Below are 25,506 nucleotides of genomic sequence, written 5' to 3'. Positions count from 1 at the left end.
TGAGTTCTGTCAAGTTGCTTTGAGTTGGCAGGGGTTAGGAAGATTGTCCAAATGTCAAAATATGAAGTGCCACAGGCTGCATTTAATTTTTTCAAGCCATACTTTATGTTACACGGAGTTCCTCTAGTGTTAGGAATTCTTGAAAAGACTATAAATACATAGTTCATTTTTGTCACTAAAAATTAACACAGAACATTTCGATCTGCAACTTGAGCTGTTCATAAATCGTTGAAACTTCAGTTGATTTAATTTTGTGCTGTAGTGCTGCCTGTCTGCTGTGGAGGTCAAGGCATTCTCAAAGCCACTTGAAATCAAACCAAACTCACTGGGTGCTTACAGTCACGTTACAGATACACACTGCATTTAACTCAGTGGTTATTTCAGTAAGTCAAATATGGGAAAATATTAAGTAATCAAAAAATAAAGCCACCCAAATGTGTAGTTTGTGAGACTGAAGGTGTCAGCAGTTGTCATCTGGAATATGGGTCCTAGTTCCTTGCTTGCTGGCTGCAGTTGTTGATTTACAACAACTGGATGTTTTATTCATTTTGGCAGCTGGCCTTACAAACTCCGTTCAAGATCTAAAAGTTAAGCTGTTTTATTTCTGGCTTATGCATCATCAACAGTAATAATAACATGACAGATCAAATTTTGACCTTATTTCTATCTATGTGAAATGAATGTGTTTCTGAAGACTGACTTTGGTCCTTCAGTAAGGAGCAGTAGTCTTTTTTTTTTTTTTTTTTTTTTTGGACTTCTAAACCAGAAGAGTGAGTGTGTCCTAATACACTATTGTAATCTTTCTTTGGAAATATATATGAGGCCGTACCACTGAAAACATAAGCAGTTATCATTCAAAATGTGCAAGGATCAGCTGTGCAATAATGAACCTTAATCCTGTTACATTTCAAGATACATTCGGGATATATCATAGTAAAAGCTTGTCCTCTCTTGAGTTTGCTGCCATCATTTCTGTTGAAATAATGATGCATGCAGCCTTCTTTTGGAAAAAGTATTTTCAGTAAACTGTCAGGGGTCTCCCTTACCCAACTTCGCAATAAAAAAAAAAATATGAATGTATATTATCTGACCACCAGCTCAAGCTTGTGATGCTCATGCTAAAAGTCCTTGAGTGACAGAATAGATGTCACTTAATACATCTTAGGGAAGAGCCTGCATATGCTTTTGACATTGATTCAGTTCCAAAAAGTTTAGATTTTAACTTTAAGTTCTCTAATTCCAAGAACAGTACAGTACAGTGCATCGGAGAAGCTGAAATATTTGTTATTTCTTACACTAAAAGAACTAGAAGACATCAGAGGAAGGCAGCAGCTGTGAGGTTCTTCCCTCACACCAGTAGCATGAGGTGGGTTTCCATAGCATGTCTGGTCAAGTGGTAGAACTCCTTGCTGCTGCAGGATATTGTTGATGTGGAAAATGGACAACAGTTTAATCGAATGGAAGAGAAATCTAAGTTCATAATCCACAAGTTGTTGAAAATATTTTGTTTTTTTGTTCAGTAAGTATTGCTCTTGGCCCTTGCTAGAGACAAATAGTAGGATGAAATGGGCTACAGCTTTTACCGTGTTCATATGAAGTCATCCTGGTGGCTGTTATTCCTTTATTTATATTGTTCCTCCCTTCTGAAATACCATGAGTAATTTCCGTTTAGGAAACCATAAGTGCCTAACTACTGCTGTAAAGATCACAAGCTTACTATTTGCTCTGTTTGTTTCCTTTGTTGGTTGTTTTCCCTGCATTGTATTATCATGCAATTAAATATCAGGCAACAAAGAAACAGAGACATAATTTATTAATTATTGGATTTTTTTTCACATCCCTTCATGGGCAAGAAGTTAATTGTTTTGATTTAGATTTATGCATGACCAAATCAAGAAAAGAACTGAAGCGAATGATACAGGTAGCTAACTTGGAGAATTGCTTCTGGAATTGATTGTGGTGGTTTGTATCCAGCCTTCTATGATCCTTCAGCTTTCGAATCTTACTTTGATGGGGGTACTTTGGTGGTATAACTTGAATCAGCAGACCCATTGAGATGTATTTAATATTTCATATTTAAATGAAGTTGCTGCCAGCTTGAGCCTTGTTCTTCTGTTTATATCAATGTACTCCATTACATCATATAGGATTTTCATTTTTCTTCATCTCTTTATTTGTTTTGCACCACTGTTTCCAGTTTTTAGTATTTGTTCTTTGAGGAAAAGACTGATTGCTAGCTATTCTATACAAAAAAAAGACTTTTATTGAAAAAAGTTCCTTGTGAGTAGTTCCTTTACACTCACTGACTAATGTTAGTAGCCATCAGCAATAAATAAATATACCCCTGCATTTATCTTCTGAGAAAGCATCTTTCTGGGGTTAACTGGATTATTCTTTTTAGATCAATTGCGATTAAGTATTCTGACATTTTAAGTTATCTTTACTATCCTGTTTGCTTTGAAATAAACTTAGATTTTGATGTCATTTAGACGATTCAAAAAGTTCAGAAGCTATATTCAAATTTCATATGACTTCTTATTGTATAATTATCAACACATTACTTCACCTATGTTGTGACAGACATATTTTTTAAGTATGACTGACTGATGGACAGATTGGGAATTGCTGAATTAATGGGCACATTTCAAAGCTTTGGCAGGGCTAAGCAGCAATTACATCTGCTGAACCACTTGATAACTTTTTGGAAGTAGCCCAGTAAAACCATCACTGGATTTCTTGAGTTTTAATATCTTACCCTACACACTTTTGTGGCTTTCTCCTCGGGCACAATCCAGAAGCTGATACAGCCAGTACACACAGCGAGACAAATCAGTATAGTTAGGCTTAAAATGCACTGCAGATCTTTCAGATTTTCAGATGGATGGAATGCGTTTAGGAGCTGGTTTAGCCAACATTTGATCTTGATCTAAACAAATAAATCTCATTCCCATTTGAAAATGAGAAAATTTATTTGTGGGTAAGGGGTCTTAGGTCGTGGCCAGTCTTATTTAGTCTTCATGAGACATATCATCTGTTGCCACTGTGAGGGACAGACTGTAGGGCTAAATGAGTCATAACCTGCATCCAAAACAGTATTATATTTTCCTGATGGTAAAATGACAGTACCAGGAATATAATGTAGATGGACCCTTCCTATCCTCACTCTGTGTTCAATGATCTGAATTCTGAAAGTTCTTATTCCTCCAAAAAGGTAAAATTTCAGTCTACTTCTGGTTCAAATTAATTTTATCAGGCCAATGTGTGTCTTAGTGCTTAAAATAGATATAAAAATGTATATTTAATATATACATAAAAATATACATATATAAAATCTGCAAGAGGTGAAGCCTGAGTTTCCTTCTATTTAATAAGTCAAATTGGCAGACATTTTAGATAGATGAAGCTCTATGGAACATCTCTTGATTCATAGTACCAAATCATTTATTGGTCAGTGAATGTAGCCAACAACTGACATGTGGATTTCTAGTTTTGGTCATGTTTATGCAAAAGGTTATTTTCAGGCAAGGAATACATTCTATTTTGATACCATAAATTTCTTACTGTTGGGAAACTGGATTCGTAGCTGGATAGATTCTAAAAATGACACTTCTCATACTGGCATCTGGTCTTCTCCTGTTGGCAAATAATAACTGTATGTCTGTGTTGAAACTAAGGGAACTATCAGCTGTACTTTCCATCATGGAGATTATTATATACTGTTACAGACACTGAAGCTCTTGTTGCCTTAGAGAGCTGTCATTCTATCGTACAGAGTTGAAAAACTAGTCTGATACGTAATCTTCCTCTTAGACACTCAAATGCTCATAACATGGAAAAAGTTGACAAAAAGTTGCAGACTGAAGCACTTTCAGTGGAGAATGTTCTTTGTAATGAGTGTCTTTCCTGTATCAAGGCAAGATTAGAGTGTGGGTAAAGTCAAATTGTGTGGGACAGCTGAAAACACTGGAGGTACAAATACTGGCAAACAGGCCCACAATGGCTTAAGGGTATTGGGTCTCTAGATAAGCCAGAAGAATTCAGAGGACGTATGAATGCTGGACATTTATAATACCATTGGTGTTAAATACTTTGATACTATCAGTGCTGAAATAACAATTCTCTGAATATTTGCTCTTCATGGCTGATCTTATGCTTACTATGCCCAGTAGCATGAAAAATGTGCTTAAAAATAGATTTAGAATAGAATTGGACAGTGAAAACGATATTGTTTTTAACAATTTGGGTTCAATTTTTCAGAAATATATCACAACAAAAAATAAAATGACAGACATAGATTGAAGTGTGATTGTTCAATTCAGAGGTACCTCTGACAGTGGATTTCATTTAGGTAGAACGTGCAGTTTTAAGGCTGATAAAATGAATTTGAAACCAAATGAAAGGAAACTGTCACCAAGTTGAACTTCGATTGCTTTCTGGAGATCTTTCAGTACCTAAAACTAAGACGCTAATTTAATCTTCCCAAATAGATCTTCACCAAAAAAAGAAGTGTTTTTTATTCTGAAGTAGAGAGGTGGGTTGCTAGAAAACACGAAGCTTGAATAGTTACATTATAGAACTGCTGAAGTCAAAGACGGGCAGGAAGCAGCATTTTCAGGAAACCAAGCTGAGCTTATCACCTGCGTTTCTTTCAGCTAAACAAAATGAAACTGGAACAGAGGCTCTTTGTTCACAAACCTGTATGTGATTGCACATAACCATAACTGCATGGTAGATCTGCGAGTACAAGACCAGCAGTACAAATATGTATGTATGGCTTGGGCTGGTTTCCTGTATTTGTGTTACTTGTGATTTGAATCCCCATGTAAATAAACTCATCTGAATTCCATGTTCATAGGGATTCAGGAGCAGAGATGTTCAGAATTTGTCCACTGGGCTTTAAAATGGTGTTAAGGGAATGCTTGCCTCATACCATGTTGTAATTTTTGAGTGAATGGACTGGGATTTGTTGCATTAGTTTTGCGTTTGCTTTGTTGAACATAATTGTAATTCATGCACTGATAAGTTATTTGAGAGAGTTTATTTAAGACTAGTGAAGACTTCAATTAGTAACTCCTTCTCTTAACCAAATTCATGTAGTTTCTGTCATTATCTGTGTCCTCCAAAACGTGCACTACATTTCTTTGTAAATGACTGTGTAGATGACTGTGTGCAGTGCAGACTACTAGACCTTTTTTCACCTTCCTTATTGTGCATTTATCTGTACATCTGAAAAGCATAATAAGAACTGTGCACCAGATTTTCTGCATGACCTGAACTGGGTTGGTTGAAGCAGATGAGATCTTCTTTAGCTTCTTCTGCTTGCAAGTCAGTGCATTCTATAATGTTTTGGGATGGCTGGACCTTTGCCTCCTTTACAGTTTGGTGTGTCTGTGTTTAAAGAAACTGCAGGCTCTGTGCTTGCTTCTGATAAGTGTCAGGAGCCCTGGAAGATGGAGGTTCTTGTCTCTCTTGCCCTTTTTTAATGCTGAATACAATCTTCTCTGGGACAAGATCGACTAGAATGCAAACAAGATAAGGAAAAATTACCTTTTTGTCCTTTAGTTTTATCTGTTGGAGAGAAGGTCATATGGGTAGTGGGTAATAGTGTTAAACATAAAGCTTTTTGTAAAGTGTAGAAATGATGTATTGGCATTTTGACAAATGAGCAGACTTCTGAGGGCTCTGTTAATGCTCTTATGACACAAATCAGAATATTAAATTAGAAATTTAAAAATATTAGTAACTTTTCTCATTTAAAATAAATAGAATCTTTTTCCCCTTATACACAAGATGTAAAATAAATGAAATTGCTGCTTTCAGTTTCTGTTTTTCGTAGTTGTGTTGTATGTTTGCTTTCTTCTTCATATACTTTTCCTATTCCAATTAATTTCTATGTAATTTTTTCTTACTATATGGGAGTAGGTACTGCAGGGAAGGTTGCAAGTTTTCTTTTGAAGCTGTTATCTTTAGCTTTGCAAAGTCACTGTAGGTAGAATGAGTTGAAAGTGAAGGGAGCAAGAGTAGGACCCATGAGACCTGACTTCTTTTTCAGTTTCACCGTTTGTCTACCAGGAACCTGGAAGAAGCTGCTCCACAGAACTGGGAAAGCTCAGCTTTCCCACTTGTAAGTTGGAGATAATTAATCTTACTGCCCTTATAAAATGTGCCAGTGTTTAAGAAGTAATTATACTTCTTTCAGTTTAAGGGATTTGCTACTGCATAGTATATGCAAGGCAAATTAAGAGATGAAGCAGTTACCTATGTGGTGTATGGAAGACTATAGGATACACTTAAGATTATTATATTACACTTTTATTATATATCATACTCTCAGCAATACTGTTCTTTCTTTCTATAAGGAAGAGTGATGGAGAACATAAGAACACAGGAATGATCTGTAGATATAAGTCTACTGCAATTTATTCTTCTGGTGCTGGCACTGAATACAAGAGCAGGCTTAAAAGTGGAGTTTCCAGGAAAAAAAACATGACATTGTTGTCCACATTTGTAAGGAGATACGATATGATGATTTGGACTGTATGACAGAACTTAAATTTGGTCTTCTGTTTCCTGGCAGATTTCCTGTACTTCCTTAAGCAAGTCACTTTTCCCCGTATAGGAATAATTGTTCTTTCCTACAGTACATTCAGCTTAACCCAGAAATCCAGTCGGGCTCTGGCACTGCAGTGTCAGGTCCACGGAAGTGTGGGTAGATGCACGGGACTTCGTTGTTCCCAGGAATGAGTAAATAAATGAGCCAAGAATGTAGAGCATCTATGCTTGTGATTGGAAGTATTGGAAGAAAACATTGTGATTGGAAGCTTTTAGGTGAAGAGTACAATCTTGACTCTTCATTCAAAAGTCTCTGGTAAACTGTCTTATATGCAGTTCTCATGGCCATTGCTTTGATATGGGAAGTTACATTTACAGGATCAGTTTATAAGCAGAAGATTCATGCCATGGAACTTTTCATGTCTGTTGTTTCTGGTGGTTTTTGGTTTTGTTTGTTTGTTTCTTTTTGAGAAAGAAGTGTATTTAATTCTGAGAAAGCATATAGAGAAAAATAAAATTTATTTCCTAAAATCAAACACACACACACAAAAAACGACAACCTTTTTCAAATTACAGGTTTGAGTTGATAAATACTTCACTAAGTAGTACCTCTGTTTGACCATGGTTGTAGTGAACAACTTCTACACTAAATATTAGTTAAATGTTATTTAAAAGTGCATCTGTACTCGATATTAAATAATGAGAATGCTGAAAGAGCCTTAACTGCAGTGGTTCTTCTAATTACCACACTGTGCCATGTTATATTATATCACGTGCCATTATTCACAGTATCTTTCTTTGTCAGTTATGACTCATCATTTTGCAAATTACAAATCTTTTTATAGGAGGGTAATTCATACATGGACATAGTGCTAAAATGATAGAGTGATTACCTTTTTTCTCAATCATTGATCTTTTAAACTTTTGCATTTAGCAGTATTAATCATGTTTATTATCTGAGTGTTGTCATAAAAATATAGAAATTTTCTGTTACTTTCATTTTCAATTTAAGTGCCTTTTGCTTTCTACCACAGTTTCCTTTAATCACAGTAATCTGTTGCTTATTCTAATCGAAATTCTTGTTCATAAAATCAAAATAAAATCAATACTGTAATTATATATTTTCATAACAATCAATCTAATTGAAAACATGGGATATATCTAAAAAAGGAGTGTATCTGGAATAGCTTTTTACTCTAAAACTGTTCAGCCTGACTTTTAAGGTGGTTTGCCTTGTGGACCAGGTGTGTGTTTCAGAATTCACTCTCATGGTCTACTTAACTGCTCTTTAAAAGGAGCTTGTTGTTATTCACGTGTATAAATGTAATACTAAAGAAAACCACCGTCTGTAAAATTGCTGCAAAACACAGCATCTTCAGAAGACCAAACAGATATTCCTGGCCAAATAGATGAGTGCTCAGTTTGCTATATTTTTGTTGTTGTTGTTCTGATCATAATTGCTGTGTGTTATAAGTATCTGAACTCGATATCTTGAATACTGAGTTTCCAAGCCCTACCTAATGTCTGACTTGGCTAACCTAGCAAAGTCAAGAGCTTCACTTTGAACATCACCAGGATCGAGCCCAGCGGAGGAGGAAAAGCTACTAAAGCTCACAGATAACATGGTAGGGGGATAAATTGCTGTAACCTGTTCAGGTCATTGAGCTAAAAGTTGGGAGGGCTGTAACCACTGAAGGAGTGAATAGTGGAGCTGCTCTCTGTTAGTATTAACACTGACAGACACCTATTAGTCCCTAGTGGGCCTGATTCTCTCTGACAGGAGATTGTGATCCAGGGTCTGATGCTTACTTTGATAATTTTTCCTTAAACATTTAGCTTTTTCTCTTTCAGACGCTGCTGGTGTGAAAGTAGAAGATGCTGAAGTTTCTTGATCATATTTTTTGCCTAATGCATATTTCTCAATCTTTAGTTTTTTTTTCAAGTGCTGTGTTTGTGCTAAGCACATAGGCGTGGTAAAGAGTATTAGTTTGTCACTAACAAAGCAGACTGCTTTTTTTAAGAGAGTATATTCCATTTGTGGTCCCTTTATACCCTGTTTTGCAGGTGGGAGTGAATCTTCTTGGGATAAAGACAAGCTTCAGTCTCCCATTACAACAGGATCACAGCACAGCATTGGTCATCCCACCCTGTCAGGACAGTCGAGCCTTGGAAGTGCACACCCACTCAGTCCTCTTCAGCAGAACCACCTGCTTACCAACAGTATGTACTGGACCCTCGTGGGGAGAAAAGAATAAGTTATATGGAGTCACTGCTTGGAGGCAGTCTTTATCCAACTGAGATACAGCTGCTATCTTTAAATGGCCACCTGTTGTTGGGTAGGGGCTGTTAGTTCCAGTCAACATTGCCGTGGCCTAAAAACAAGTATAGTTGCTTAAAATGTTAGTGAGTTCTCTTCCAACTGAAAATGTTGGCCACCAAGTAAATATATGAGAGCAAAGACTAGTGAAAAGCGTGTAGAAGCAAATTCTTCTTCTTTGTCTTTCCTTGTAACTACCAGGTTTATGCGAAGTCATCACTTAAATCTGGCTATTCAAAGGAACTGGAATAGAATGACACAGTTGAGGTTTGGTTTTGGAATTTACAATTCACTTTAATCCTCTCTCCTTCCCTTCCTTTAGGAAGGGGGAAGGAGAGAAGCCAAAGATCACCTCTTCTGTTAGACCCAAAGGGGAGGGACTGTGAAATTATTCCAAGAAAGCAGTTCAGAAAACAACAGAATATAATATTTAAAAAGACAGTGCAGAGTAAAATCAATTGTAAAAAATGACTATGGATGAAGAATTAAAATTTCACTATCTGTGAACCCTTATTATCTGTTTCATTTCTTCATCCTCAGTTTTGAAAGTTGACTTTTGTTGTTTGTTTTAATGGATGAGTGACATTTCTGACTCTTTAGGAAATTTTTGGAGCAGATACTTTCTTGCTACCCAAGTAGCACCACAAACTTGAAGAAATCAAGACTAAATCTAAATGGCTCCTAAAATAAATGTTGCTTTGTTCATGGTAAGGTCAGAGCCTGAGCATTTCAGGTATTTGGTTAAGTGTCAGTAGTTAAGAATCACCAAGTTATGGGACTAACATACACTGTGGTTTTTGCTTTCGTTTATATTCTTGCATGATTGAGTATCCATACATGTTTGCACGAGGGACAATGTTCTTTAATGTTAAGAAAACTTTCAGGTTATTTTCCAATAGATATTGTAGTAGGGAAGTGTCTGTAGGTTGTTAAAGAGTTTATTGAATGTCAGACATTATGTCCAATGATTTGCAAGCTATATTTTCTTCCTAGTCCTCCGAAATGTTTGACGGATTGTGTCTTAAAACTGGTGATATGCTGTTAAATTCTGTTTGTAGTTTGCATTTAGTTTGCATGTCAATTGGACTTTAAGTAGACATACAACTCAATGTGACCAGATGGTGTCTGGGAGTTTTGGAGCTCTATGGAGTATGAGGAGAGATTATTGGGCTGTTAAAAGAGATATGCAAGGGAACCAAGGCTTATGAATGTAAGCAGTGAAAGGGATTGTCAGTATGGTTAAAGTGAAGGAAGATGTATGTGCGCATGGCTTATTACGTGTCATCATTAGTATTGGCATGGATCATCTTATAAATAAAATATAATGAATTTTAAGACTCTGTAGTTGGTCATGATTTGCTCTCATCCCATAGTCGTATTCACAGTCCTATATGGTAGTACAGTGGTCCTGTAGTCCATTCTACAGCTTTCTTTAGTCAGGGAGTAGTCCTAATACAGAAGTGTAGTCTCAGATTGCTGCATAGGTAAATTAAGTTAGAAGACTTCTTAGAATCGTTAATGATTAATGATTTCCCACTTGCATTGGGAAAACATGCAGATATGTGCACATTTATGTTTTTTCCCTTTGTAGATGTCAATAAAAAAATATCTCTAACTTGTGTGCTAGTGTATATTAATTTTGCAAATATTGCATTGCTTTTACATCTGTGCGCTTCTTGGCCCAGTACAAACTGTACAGTCTTTTCTAGAATACAGAATTATTCCCTGCATAACCTCAAAACTTATTAACACACAGTAGAATTGAGTCCAGCTAGCCAATATTCCAGTAAAATATAGACTTAAAAAATTAAGGGATATAAAATGGGGGATTGATACACATAACTTGCACATGCTCTCTTTTAGGGATAGACCTGCCATTTATGATGATGCCCCACCCTCTGCTACCTGTCAGCCTACCTCCCGCTTCGGTTGCAATGGCAATGAATCAGATGAACCACCTCAATACAATAGCTAACATGGCTGCAGCAGCCCAAATGCACAGTCCTCTTTCCAGGGCAGGAGCCTCTGTTATAAAGGTAAGAGTCATCTATGAAACTAGATTTTTGTGGCTAACAAAAACGTTTACAGTAACCTTTTAAGAAAATCTAAAGGCAGTGAGCTTATATTACATACAGTACACCTGGTTGTGCTTCTGTTTGAGGAAAGTACAAGCAAGAAGTTAAATAGGATGTGCTGCTTTATCTACAAATATGTAATGTAATTACAGATCCTAATACAATTGTTAGAATAGAGCTAATCTGCATTAGAACTATAAAAACTTCTCCTTATCAGGGTATCTCCACAGTTGTTGACTAGATGGGAAACATCTCTGATGTTCAACTACGTTTTAGTTAATGCGAGTCATTAAATTGTTAGAAATTGTTGGAAGTTAATTGAGATTCTGTTTGTTTCAGTTAGTAACCCTTAACTGTTCAGGAGACCTCTTGAAGTAACTGTAACTTAACTACAACTGTAAAATATTGGTAGCAGCAAGTAGACTGCATAAGCTTTGTCTGTGATTTAAATGTATGTCAGTTTAAAAGTATGTCAAAATGAAGATTAGAATTTTGTTTGTAAGCAATGCATGCTGGTACTTCATAACATACACTACAGGTTCTGCAAATGGTTAGATTTTAGGGGGACTCTTTAGCAGGCCCTAGCTGATGCTAGTTACTCATTTACAGCAATTTTTCCCCAACATCTGCACCAGGGGATATGCAATATGTCCACAGCAACAGCAGGTCTCACCAGCACTCTAGTGGGAATTATTTCTTCTACACGATGTAGAGGAAAATACACCAGTAGCCAGTGTGATAGAGGTAGTGCGTGCATTCATTGTGGTGTAACTCTCACCTGTCAAGTGATGCTGCACCTTTCTCTCATTTGTTCCAAGTGCTGGGATTGTATGTGAATTTTATTACAGACAGTGTGAGGCTGCCTTTGTCCTTTCTTTCCACTACGTACAGTCATCTAGCTCTAAATGACTATCAGTTAAGATGAAGTCCTTATATGAAATGAAATTTGTAAAACAGTTGCTTCTGTTGTTATCTATCAATAATAATACTTTTATTATATGACAGCATTATTTAAGTTCATATTAGAAGTACAAAAAATAACTAGTTTTAGATAGACTGCAATTATGGCACCATGACATTACCTAAAATGGGAAAAATGAATATATTGAGTGTGTATCTATTTCTACCCTCTGATGACTAAAATGCCACTTAGTCTGTTTTCTATAGGTGTGAGAATCAGCTGCTCTCTCTATAAAAGTTTTGAATGAAGTCATTATGCTTTTTATATCACGTTTGCCATTTAGAAATAAGCTGTTCTACCAAAATATGCGTGATCAGCAAAGTTAACATTTAGTGCTCCAGAAAGAAATGTCATAACTATGAAACTTGATTTCCTCCTGACAGGAATGCTGTAAATTAGGCAGGCACAACGGTCAGGCTCACAAAACCTTCTTAGCCATCTATAATGTGATCTGATGTGATTATGGCAGCACCCGCTAGCAGTGCTGTAAGTATGGTTCTGACGGTATCCTCTTATAAATCCAGGCTTTCAGAGATTTACTGCTCATCTGAAAGTGCTTGCTCCATTTGAAACTTGGCTGAAGTAGTTCTGAAGAATCTGCATGAATGAGGATGTAGTATGAAGGGAGGAAAAAAAAAGACAGCCGCAATGACTTTACCACCCTCTTTCTTCTTCCTCTTGTGTCTTCGCTCCTGTTTGATCATTTTCTCTAGAGCTGTTCTTGAGATGGATGAACTCTGCAATCCAAGAGTTTCTGCACTAGCCATAAAATGCTTTGCCAGCCAGCCTGGTGTTAAGGACCAGTCTGAGCTGGAACTTAGCAGAAAGAAGCTTGATTCATGGAGTAGGCTGAAAAAAAAAAAGTAAAGAATAAATGTGGTAGTTTACTGTCATCCTATAATGTTTCTCCTCCACCTAAGAGGAATCTACTCAATGACTGTATTTTTACATCCTCAGAAGTGAAGTTTGGATTAGCCCTTTATACAAAATAGAGAAATTTTCACTGAAGTTTATAAAATAGCTCAACTTCAGAGAGCTATAACTACATAATTTGAAGAATTTACAGTAGACCTATAATGAATGTAGTATCTGTATTGTATTTAAATTATATAAACTCAATTATACAATAAATGAATATGACTATTAATATGCATTCACAGCATAGAGTTTATATTAAAGGAAATGTCACAGTTTATTCTGAGAACACAAATTGAATAAAAATCTGAAGACAGACCTATGTCTTAACAGCATTTAAAATGGGTCCAAAGGAATTGAGACTGACAGCACATACATGGATAGCAAATACATAGAGCTGTTACAACAATGAGAGTAGACCTTCCATTTATTGGCATCACTTTGGAACCTCGTAATAAGGTCACACAACTGTCTGCCCATGGTGGAATGAGACCTCAGGCTGAGAATGTCGTCAAGGCATGAGTGTTATGGTAGTGTCATCAAGCCTATTCTCTTTATTTATACTTTTTTACGTCAGAGGGAGTTTATTTAACCAAGAAACATAAAAACTTTGATAATGTCAAACAGAAAGTTGGGGTTTGGAAGAGGAGATGCTAGATAGACTTGCATTCATCAAGAGCTAAATGGAATCCCCAGACTCAGGTAGATTTGAGGTGTCTAAAAGAATGATTGACAGCAGACTGGCAAGGGGAAAGAAATCCTGGAAAAGAGCCTGTTAGTCCTCAGTGGACTGAAATGAAAATGTAGGATGGGTTTGGCTTGTCCTGAAATAATAAGTCACTTCTTGGAGACATGCTGGCCTGTTCTTGCTTGTGTGGGATTTGAGGCATACTCCAGAAAAGGAGAAATACAAATTTCATTCTCAGAGTGGTATCAGATGGTGTTGTGAACTTGTAATGAAGGTTGGCAAGGGTCAAATCTAAATCTCTGGAGCGGTTCCTGGGTGGGCTGTGATGGGGATCCCAATGAGCTCTTTCTGTGGGTAAGCAATTAGGAGGTAGCTAGTTGCATGCAGCAGAGCTGGGATGACATACATGTGCTGGTAGGAAAACAAGGACCTGGCATGGATCATATCCAATGAGGTATCCTCTTTCTGGAGACCTGCTGGCGTGATCCTCACTTCCAGAAGTATGCCTGAAGATATGAATGCAGTCTGGAAAAAAGCAAATGCAAAACTCTTTCATTTTCTTGGAATTGGGAAAGTACAAGAGGGCTAGCAAGAGTCAAATTTCTGGAGCTGTGTTTGTGTGGGTTTTTATATGTTCACTCTAAGACCATTTCCCACAGTATCCTCTGAAATAAAACAGTAGGACAGCTTGTGTTCAGGGTGGGCTTCAAGTTGTGGGAACAGAATTCAAATTAGGGGCCTTAAGCTTTTCCCTTATTTGTTAGGTAACAGAATATGACTGAGATTGGAATAATGAGGCAAAATTTTATCACAGAGGAGATTCAAGAAACTCTTTTACCCTTTTACTCTGCTTTTTCCTTTTGCCCCACATCTTTTGTGTTTTATTTGTTCCTCTTGCTCTTGCCTCACTCATCCTTCTCTATCTTGTCCTTCTCTCTCACTTCCTGCAGGCTCTACCTAAAAGACGTGCTTCTCCCAAGTAGGAGTATTTCTGCAAATTAGTTTCCTGCTGTTCATTTTTCTTTTGTCTTCTTTCCCTTATGCTTGCTGAATTGCTGCGTTTCTCTTATTTTCTTTGCCATTAGGCAGGTCCCAGTTAGGAGTAAGTGGCACGTCTGTTGAATGCATTTGGAGAACCCAAGGAAAAAATGTTAAAATGGACATTTTTGGTGAATGCAATATTTTGCATTTCATTACACAATTTACATCTGGATTTTTTTGGTCTACCGATAAGCAGAACAAAGCATTATTTTAACATGTGATCTCTACATGCTGTAGAAAAACACATTCAAAAATTGCTTTGTGTTCTCTTCTTCTGATTTTCTGGGATGCTTAAAGCATTTGTAAAGGATGTATATGACATCATTTTAAATTCCCTAAAGACAATACAGATGGGTTGTGTAATTATTGCTGAGAGGTGCTATTTTCTATGTGCCGTACAACTCGCATTCATAATATTTACCTGACAGCCAGAAAAATGTGGCCATCTCAGAGTACTCGGAAACAATTCTTTTCAGTGTAAAAACATTTCCAGTTACAGAATTTATAACATTGTTAATTTCATATCTCTGCATTCAATTCATTCTGAATTGTTTGTAGAACATTACAAGGTTTATAAACCAAAACTTTTGTAAAATTTATGGTACTTTTCTGTATTAGATTTACTCTGTCCCATTTCATATCAAGTGTTCATTGTTGGCAGTTTATTGCTGAAATGGTTTCTAGAATACATTAGGGGAGTGATGTGTGAGACAGGGTGGTTTGCTTACTTCCTGTAAGACTAATTTTTATAACTGTATATGTAGAAAAGAAGTAAGTTTGCAGGATTGTATCTTTTTATTCACTGACAGAGAAGCTATTATGCTGGGAGATGCTTGGGTTCCTACAAATTACGTCAAACAGCCTTTACCTCTTTCCTTCTATGAAGGGAGGCATGTCTCTATCCCTGTGATGCCAAGAATGCCTTGCTTGTTAACACAAAGACAGCTAGTTGCCAGTTTAAAGAATAAGCAGTGAACACTATTTTTAAACTGGCAAGGGGGGGAAAATGTAAGAATCAAGTACATCTCTTTTTTGCAAAGCCAGCAAAGGAATATTGTCATGCCAAGCACATACTAGCTTTTAGTTCTGGCTCAGTTCTTTTTAGTATTGGCCTAAGCATTTGCATTTGTAGTTAATAACTAATATAGCTATAACATAGATGAGATACAGCATTACCATCATTAGTCTCCAGAGTGCCTTTCTTTCATTCAGTAGCAGCACCGGATGAAACAGTTCATAGGAGGGATTGAAGTAGGAAGTTTCCACAACAGGAGTATGTCCAATTTTAGTCAATATTGTACTTTCAGATTCAAAGTAAAATGTAAAGGTAAAATCTTAATACACCAGTGAAGATTGCCATAGCTTTCCCAGTGATTGCTAATTTAAGAAATGTTGAAGAAGGAAGCTCTTACTTGGCTGTTTACCAATACCATCTGATTAGCTGTGGTTCTCTGTTTGGCTGAGCAGCTGGCAATTAATGAATTATAGGAAGTAGTTACAAGGTAATGGAATTAGCAAGTGAACATCTGGTATTAAAAATCAGTAAACAGAAGAGTTTTTATTATTTCTTAAATTTGGTGTGAAAACAAATGCCAGTTGACTATGACTGAAGCAACTATATATACACAGTGGGAAAAAAATAATGCATTTCAAATGGCAAAGTATATATTTTAAATGAACGATTTTCCAATACAGTGCAAAAGATGAATAGGATCCAGCTGGCTTTCAGACATACATATCTTATCTTAGTTTTTAGACCAGCTGTTTCCTTTGTTCATCTCCAGTTCTTACAGCAGTGTGAGATGATATAACTAGCTCGGAAGACCAACAAGTTGTCCTTACTGTTTACATATGCCCATTCTGAACCTAAGATAGCTCAAAATATAAACCTGACCACTGTTCTCTTGCCCAAAAATGGTAGCTCTACCAACATCTTTTTTGTGGTCTACCACATTTAATCTGTCCAGCATCATCTCAGATTTAATATAGTTCTTGCTTACTGTGTCAAGATTATACCTTTTCTTTAAAAAGCCTAACTGCTAAGCGTGTATTGTTTTTTATAACAGTGCATTAATTAAGGATAGTAAATGAGAAATGAGCCTCTCTGATTCTTGATTTTTTTTTTTTTTATTTAAGTAAGGTATAGCCAGCTTGTGGTCCATTTTGGTAATCTGAATGATGATTTGACAAGCTCTGTAAGATTGAGGTGTGACACTGCACATTCCAGTGGGGATCTAGGGAGCAAATTAATGTTGGAAAATTTATTATGCCAGAGCCTATGAACCTGATGATCAACTCTGAATTTTTCTTGCAATAGTTGAAAACTCAAATCTAAACCTAAATTCAATAGAATCCCCATATTGCCTTCCTCTCAGTTTCATCATTGAGGTCTGAATTACAGTTCTCCTGCTACTGCAGAGCCCTGAACAGAAAAAGCATCTCAATTAAATATGAAATATCAAGATAAATGTCTGAATAAAATGTCTACATCTCAGACAAACTTCCAAATCCTGCTTGTCAGCAGTGAAATGCCATTAAATCCTCTAGGAACTCATTAATAGATTAACATTTGGAAGAGTAATTACAGCTACATTAACACTAAGAATAAAGAAAAATAAAAGAAAATCCAGCATCATTTCTCTAAACTCTTGACACAAAACGAAGATAAATACTATAAAAAAAATCAGAGGTATGGAATTAAGGTCAAGATGATTATGTTAAAAATAGGTAAGCTGTTCATATATATTTCTAATAAAACTAGTAAGGATAAAACTTCTATGTGGTGTTTCACATTATTTGTGTGGAATACCATCTTGCAGGGGTTAGAAAAAGAGTACTGAGGTGAAATCAGGGATGTATCTGGAAATTGCAAGAGTTGATGATTTCAGTGCTGTTAACCTAAATCACAACTAAAATTGACAATGTCAGGCTTTGTAGCTACAGTTTCTAAGCCAAAGCAAGACACAATTTTTTAGTAAGACGGAAATATATTACCCTTCAAAAGGATTAAATACTGAAAAAGTCTTTTTTGAGAATTTATGATACAGCTCTGTAAAGGAAAGAGAAAAGATAAAGTGGGTACTGCAGTTAGATAAATAGGTGAGATCTTGAGAAATGTTTTCATTTTTCATAAAATTCTCACAATCTGTAGATTATACATATATAATTCATTACATTATAACATGGAGTATGAATCCTGAAGATTTATAAAATATGAAGAAATTCAGTGGAGAAAATTTGGCTATTCAGAAATATTTCTCTCTCAGTTTCATGCATGCCAACTGCAGAACTAGGCTGCACTGCAGTGTGCCAGTGGGAACTGAGCTATTTCAAGAAGAAAAAAAGTAGAATCTATGGAAAGTAACAAGGTTGTAAAATACATAAATGACGAATAAAATGAAGTCATCAATCTGTAAAAAATGTTAAAGTTTTAGATTTGCAATTTTCCTATTTAAATGCCTTCATTGATTTGTTACAAATACTGTTAACCCTGTGTTTGGAAAATGGTGAGGACATTATCACTTGTGTTCTCATTTGTAATAAAATAGATTAACTTGCTGTGAAATTTTAACTAGGCTGAGACACAACAGTAGCTACCTAATGAACCAGAGCACATTGCTGTTAAGTAGCTAAATAGATGCATACTGATTACAGGACTGAAAAATGGATGTGTTTACTTGGAGGAAAAAAGAATATATCTGATCATAGTGTTATTCATTGTAGTAGGAGAAATTCAGCATTGTATTTCCACACAAACATTTAGAAATAGACAGTTTCTCAATCCATAGGGAATCGGACATGATGACACTATATCCTCATTTCTAGTACATAAAATATAGAGAAAATTTCAGCTCCTTTGTTATATGTAGGGGAAAGTGCATCTTCCCAGTACATGTAAATTTTTGTAACCAGATAGATATTAGATGGCATAATCAACTTACTCTCTTAGAAAGTGATTCACTGTGTGATTAAGAATGACATTATTATTTGACACGTTTATTTCTGCCTGAACATTTCTAAATAAGACCCCAAGTTTGAAGGCAAATTACTTCAAGCAGAAATTATTATTATATAGTAAGAGACAATGGAATGTACATTTATCAGAAGAGGCTAGAATGCTTTGCTTTCCTAAATCATCAGCTTTTGAATTACTCAAATAACTTTCATTAAAGGTGACTTATATGCTGTTTGTGTGATAACTGTGTTAATTTGTCGTTAATTTGTTCGTAGGTGGTTTGGGTTTGTTTTTTTTTGCTGAACAGTTGGCTTGTCTTCTCCTTGGCTATTCATTTTCATAGTTGCAGTAGACAAGAAAATTTACTTAAACTCTGCACTCTTCTGTAAGATTAATCATTTCAAAATTATATCTTAGTTATAAATTGAGTACTCTTGGTCATAAAAAGAAAGTAATGCCAAAGAGGATTGTTAAAGCTGAAATCCAGGCAAATAGAATTACAGTCAGAGTTGTAGCCTGTTAGCTGTAACCAGTTATTTACTCAAGGCTGTTATTTATGTAAATGTAAAATACGTAAGTATTTATAAGCTCAGGATTGCACGGATTCACTGAATGTCTTGGGTTGGAAGGGACCTTAAAGCTTACCTTCTTCCAGCCCCTGTGTCATGGGCAGGGTTGCCATCCACTAGACTGGGATGCCCAAAGCCCCTTCCAACCTGGCCTTGAAGACCTCCAGGAATGGGCATCCACAGCTTGTCTCCATTCAGAACTTTTTGAGGGCAGAGCAGAGGAGCAGAATCACCTCCCTTGCCGTGCTGGTCACACTTGATTTGATGTGGCCCAGGATACAGCTTTTTATCCAGGTTGCAAGCACACATTGCTGGCTCATGTTGAGTTTTTCTTCCACCAGTGCTCCCAAGTCCTTCTCTGTAGGGCTGTTCTAAATACACTTATTGCTGGCCTGTATTCATGATTGAGATTGCTCCAACTCAGACTCTTGGTCTTGTTGGACTTACTGAGGTTTGCTCATCCCTTCTCTGAAGCCTGTCATGCTCCCTCTGAATGACATCCCTTCCATCCAATATGCCAACCGCTCCACTCTGCTTGGTGTTGTTCGCAAACTTGCTGAGGGCTCACTCAGCCCTGCTGTCAGTGTCACCAGCAAAGACACAGATAGTCCCAATACCAACCTCTGAGAAGCACCACTCATCTGTAGGTGTCTCTACCTCAGCACTAAGCCATTGATTCACAGCTCTTTGAGTGTGAACATCCAGCCAAGTCCTTTCTGACAGAGTGCTCCATCTGTTAAATCAACATCTCTCCAAATTAGAGACAAAATTTTGTGCAGGGCACTCACATGCTTTGTACAGGCCGAGACAGATGATGTCAGTTGTTTGTATGTTATTCATCATATACCTAGAAGAATTCTTCTTGATGTAACCCTTTAAATGTCATTTACTGATCAGTAAATCATATGTCTTCTATTTTGCTGATCTCAGCAACCTCTAAGATCAGTCTTTTGAACCAAGGATAAAACATTGACTACTTTGAGATGAGTGGCTTTTCCTTTTTTTCTACCAGAATTTGAGAATTTGTTAGATTAAAAGCATTCAGTTTTAAAAATTTTAAGATCTTGTAACTCAAAGTATAGTAGGTTAATTTGTAAAAACTTAATAAATATTTTAATTAACATTCAAAAGTACTACAATTAATAGTCTCCCTCCAAGATTTATTTGTTATTGTATGTTCATTAAATAACAGATAATTAGTGAGAACAGTTCCATTGAGGATTAACAGCTATGTAATAGATACACATCTGTTACGTGATTTTGAAGCTCAGTTGCTATTTAATGTACAATAACTATCCTATTAAAAACACATTCATTACTATGTTTTTGGCTGGTGTGATTGGAATAGACAAATACCACCCCTTGCTAATAGAAGTATCCACTCTCACAATCTCTTCACATTGTTCTCAGATGTGTCTGTAAATATGAAGATGAGTGTGCTTTAGAGAGATACTTTCAATGGATAATAGTATTCTTAAAATGTCAATCCTACTGCCAGTGTTATTAATGAATTGCCTCAATAGGTTATGAACAGAAGCTATTATGCTAGCTATTGGTAATGGAGAAATTATGAGAATCTAGTGTTGTCTTCCTAAAGCTATAGTATTGATTCAGCATAGTATCTAGCAAAAATTGCATTAAAATTTGCTATTGATGCTATTGAACATATTTTCAGAAGCACATGGAAAATTGCCACCGAGTAACCAGATTGCATACTCTTACTGAAAAATCTGAAATACATTAGAAAGGCAGAAAAACTGCCAAGCTCCTTTGAGAAAACTTCATCAGATCACAGTGTAAGTGTAACTGTGGTTTTTAAAGGAATGGGGCAAGAGAATCCCCTTTAAAAAATTGAATTAAAAAAAAAATCACTAATATTTCAGTTCTGTGTTTCCACTGGGAACAGCTGATTGCCACAGATGAGGGTATCTGCAAAGATGCAGTTTCTGGGCTTATCCTTGTTAGTGTTCCTCCACTGAAACTGTGTCTTTAAGGTCTTTCTACTTGTAACAAAGGATTTAAAATATAAAATTTCAAATAAGGATATCTAGAGTATCTCACTCCATGATCTGCCCCTTTGAGAAGAGTTTCATTTTTCAATGATCTTTGCAATGATGAAAAGGGGACTGGCATTTTGAATAAACTGAGGATAATGCATGTGGACTCATTGGATTGGAATGGTCTCAAGTGGTCATATAATCAAGCGTTTTCAAGACAGGATGAATAATTACTCATCTGACCTGTTAGCAAAAATTTGCACAGTGGAAGTTCCACAAGTTCTCCAGAGTCTTCAAGTTTAGACAGACAGGACTATGGAACTTCATTTTTCTAAATTTTACAGTATCTTCTCAATTTTTTCTCCTCCCTAGGGCACCAGGTGTATTTAAGTTACACTTCAATCTCAAAGTTTTGTGTAAAAATGTGCACATAAAAATTTGCAAGCAGTCTTGTTTTTGTTGGTCTGTGGCACTTCTCATCTGAAATTGGACTGTGTGCTGCCTTCAGAAGACACTCGTGGTATATTTAAGGACAAGAAGTTATTTTTCTTGTGAATTTACAAATTTGACTGTGTTTAGTGCCAGTTTGTCAAAATTTGATTTATTTATGTGACATGTGACTCATAGATGCCAATTTCAATATCTGTAGAGTAAAATTAGTTTGTATAAACCATGCGAAAAAATATTCTCTATATTCCTATGTGTGAAAATGTTAGATTTATGAAAGAAAAAAGGTGGTAAGTGCTGTGTCATGACCCTAAGGATGAAAAACTGTGTCTAGATGCATCGCATGTAGAAGATGATATTCTTTTTGAGTATTGAAGGCCATACTACTCTTTTGATCTGAATTCTGTTCATTGTTTATCTTAGAAGACTATTTGTTATTTTTATTTTAGCCACTTTCATTTTTTTTTTAAATTGAACTTCAGTGAAGTTCATTAATCAAATTGCACAGACCTTGTTTTATTTCTGTTTCAAGGAAAGGATTCAAGACAGCCCTTCTCCAGCTCCATCCCTAGAAGACAGTCAGCGGCCTGGGAGCCATGCTTCCTCTCATCAGAGCAGCAGCGTGTCCAGCTCACCTTCCCAGCTGGACAACACACCAGACAGAATTGGTTAGTGCTCTGCAGCCTCACACCCCATGACAGTTGCTGACCTCACAAATTTTAGCAGTTTTTTGTAGCAAATACCTTATTTACTGGGAAACTCAGGAAAGCCCCTTTCTGTTTTGTTTCCCCAAAACAGAAAGAAATGTACAAAAAATCCCACCGAAAATGACCAGAAAGTTCCTCACTATAGTTTGCTGTATTAGATTCAATACTACGCAGGGCCCAGCCTCTCATTCTGTGCCTGTATCTACCCATGCACAGGAGATACCATCCCTTCTATGGTGTGACTCACTTACCTTGCATGCTGGCTTGAGAAATTGACTCTGAAACCACCTGGAGTTGAAAAATAGCAAGATATGTTAAATATCCTATGAAAACACACATACGATGATTTTTACACTATAAAAACCTCCTCTTCGCCAGACATTCACTCACTGTCGTGAAGCTGAGAGCTTTTTGATGTTTTTTTTTTTTTTTTGTCTGTTATCTCAAGAACAATTTTCAGTCTGTACATTATTGATCTTGTGTTTAAAATGCAAATTTGGACTGGAGGAAATGTGTATTCTATTCTTGGTGCTTCCAGGAGGCATCTAGGGCAAGTCAGTTAACATCTTACGTGCATGTGTGTCAACACTGTTGTCTTTACAGAAACTCCAACCTATGCAGACATTGCTGAGCTAGATTTAAACTACAAAAGCAGTGCAGTTCTTGGCAGTCACTGTGAGCTTCACTCCCTTCAAATTACTACTCAGCAGCTTGCTGGGATTTTGGAGTTTTTGCCATGGTCCATGCTGCAGCACCATTGCACTACATACCTCTGTTGACAATAGACAAACTAATCAATTGAAACTGGGCTGCTTGGACAAAACACAGCATACATAAAGGAAGAACAAGAAAGTAGATGCCCTTCAGCTTCCATGTATATAAAATAAGGCTTCCCTTAGTAACAATGAAAAAGGGATTTTTTTCCCTTATTGTAGCTCTTGAAAGCTATTGTAACTTGTTTTATTAACAGTAATAGCACACAGTGCTATCTTCTGAGCTCCAGAAGTAGTAGTGAAAGGTTTCTTTAAAATAAATAAAAATGAAGCATACAAATTTTTATATATTTAATAAGTATAATTTTATTTTTATTTTTTTTACTTTTTCAAATTTTTCAAGTTTTTCACAAGTCTTATTAAAGAAATACTGAATTCTGTAATTGGTTAGTTGCATAGAAGGAAACAAAGAAAATAGGCATCTTGAAATCATGAGCTTAGTATGTCTCACTGATCTGGTAGATGTTAAGAATTTTTTTTCACACCATGAAGTATGTTTTCTTTCATTTTCATCTATTGATTTGGGCTACTATCTATGCATCTGAGTTTTTTTATTCTACTTGTTGCTTTACGGATAATTACTAACACTTACATCTTCTGCTTTACTAAATGCATTTTTTCCCAAAATGATTTCTGTGAAGTACTTTTCTAAATTTTTTATTTGAACTCTTCTAAAAAATCAGTTGTTCTTAGTAATTTTAGTTCTGTCTTGGTGTCTTTTTTAATCAAGTTGAGCAAGTTTGCTTCAGCTACATATTCCATTTATAATTGCTGAATTGGGAGCTTTATGTACAACAAATGTGGTCAGCTGCTTTAAAACTTGTATGAATAAATGTTAAAATATCAAAATAATAAGAAAAAAAAGTGTAATTTACTGCTTTCCTCTTTTGACAGTTTTTAAATGACAGTTCTTATATAGCTGTGCACTCTCATTTTTTTAGCTATGTTGACCAACAGCAGGGAAGGAGAGCTCATTGATCAAGAAACCGGGACAAGCCTAAAAAAAATGCAAAAGGAGAAAGGTATAACTACACTTCTTTCTATCTCAGGCATTTAATTACACTTATGTTTTATTCTCTTTTTTAGTATTCTGCATAATACTATAAATCTAAGAAAACCAAGTGCCTAATTGCAATGAATAATGTATCCACTGGGTTTAGATCACCTTCTTCTTAGAAGAGTAAACAATCAGGTCTTTGCTTCCCTCTATTTATATCATTTGGAGTAATATTTTGCCATTCTTTTTCTCAATTATTTGTGCAGTTCTTAGCAACTATTTGATTAGTGACATGATATTGTTTCTTTTCCTCCAGTAGATGTGTGTGCACCCTACTCTTAATACTGGTTCATAAGTGAGGGAAATAAGCCATTTTTCATGTTTAATAATGCTACCTGATCTCATAAGAGGCAAGTAAGGGAAGAGGTGATGTTTGGCCTATAGTGTCCTGTAGGCAGGGAAGTGCCTCCTCTGATCTTGCACTGATTGGTGGGAGCTGGAGAAAGTTAATATGTCGGTGTATTCAGGTAAGCTCCGGGGCACAGCTGCAGAGACGTGGAATCTGCAGCTGCACATGGAGGAGGAATGTGGCATTTTGTTTCCTTGTAAATAAAATTAGAAAAAAAATTAGTCATATTGCTAGACAAAGTTTATTCTGGCCGTACATACAGAATGCCATACAAAATGATTACCTGCAAAAAAGGAGTGATATGTAGATGAAGAACCAAAAGATAGCTGAAGGTAAGTGTGAAGTGAACTCTATAAAAGATGCTGCAGAATGGAGGGATAGGGAGATAGTAAGGTTTTAAGAAGGAAGGAGAAAAGAAGGAGGTGTCCCACAGAGGAGACATTGTAGGCTAAATGTAGTTGTAAGTCTACTGTAAATGTGAATGTGGTATCATAAATGAAAACTCACTGATTTATATTTTGTTTGAGCTGATTTTTAGGTAATTTATTAAACTAAGAGAAACTCATAAATCTTAGGCCTGTGTAAAAGATTGCACTCCCTATATATTTATTTTATTTTCAGAGTAAACTAAAATGCTAGTTATTGGCAATTTTATGAGCTACTCAAGTGAAAAAAAAATAAAATAATAATTTGGAGGCTCCATGTGCCTCATGATTCCAGAGTTCTATTCAGTGATTTGAGTAGACTCATGAAAATGGCGGCCACCTTATTGTAAGATGGGTTCTACTCTGTAGACATCTGAGGCTGCTCCAGTCATGAGGAGGAAGTGTCTAAAACTTCATGTTTTCTTACTCAACTCCCTTCTGGAAAGGGAGTTCGTTCTTTCTGTTCTTTGGTTTCCCTAGGCATTTGATCACTTTCCTCATGAGCCCCATAAAAGCCCATATGTGCCATTTTTGAGATAATATTCTGGTTGGAACATTTTGCTTAAAACCTTACTTTTGACTTCATTTGGCATTTGCAGACAGCACAAGAGGCTAAAGAGCTATCAACTTTGTACTTTCAACTTTGTAACTGAAATTAAAACAAAAAACACCAATAAA

General features: G+C 36.2%; 1 protein-coding gene across 4 annotated transcripts in view; it reads left to right on the top strand.

The window, feature by feature from the left end:
* Nucleotides 1-25,506, top strand: part of DACH2 (dachshund family transcription factor 2) — a 238,708-nt gene that overhangs the window by 165,214 nt on the left and 47,988 nt on the right. For all 4 annotated transcript variants that reach the window (XM_031554655.1, XM_031554654.1, XM_031554653.1 and 1 more), the window contains exons 5-8: nt 8,617-8,772; nt 10,733-10,905; nt 22,050-22,185; nt 23,939-24,019. In XM_031554655.1, the coding sequence (XP_031410515.1) occupies nt 8,617-8,772; nt 10,733-10,905; nt 22,050-22,185; nt 23,939-24,019 (546 nt within the window). The remainder of the gene's footprint in view (nt 1-8,616; nt 8,773-10,732; nt 10,906-22,049; nt 22,186-23,938; nt 24,020-25,506) is intronic.

The sequence above is a fragment of the Meleagris gallopavo genome, chromosome 9 (genome assembly GCF_000146605.3).
Source record: "Meleagris gallopavo isolate NT-WF06-2002-E0010 breed Aviagen turkey brand Nicholas breeding stock chromosome 9, Turkey_5.1, whole genome shotgun sequence".
In the NCBI taxonomy this organism is placed as follows: Eukaryota; Metazoa; Chordata; class Aves; order Galliformes; family Phasianidae; genus Meleagris; species Meleagris gallopavo.
Note: the sequence above shows the minus strand (reverse complement) of the source record. Positions and strands in the feature narration are given on the sequence as shown.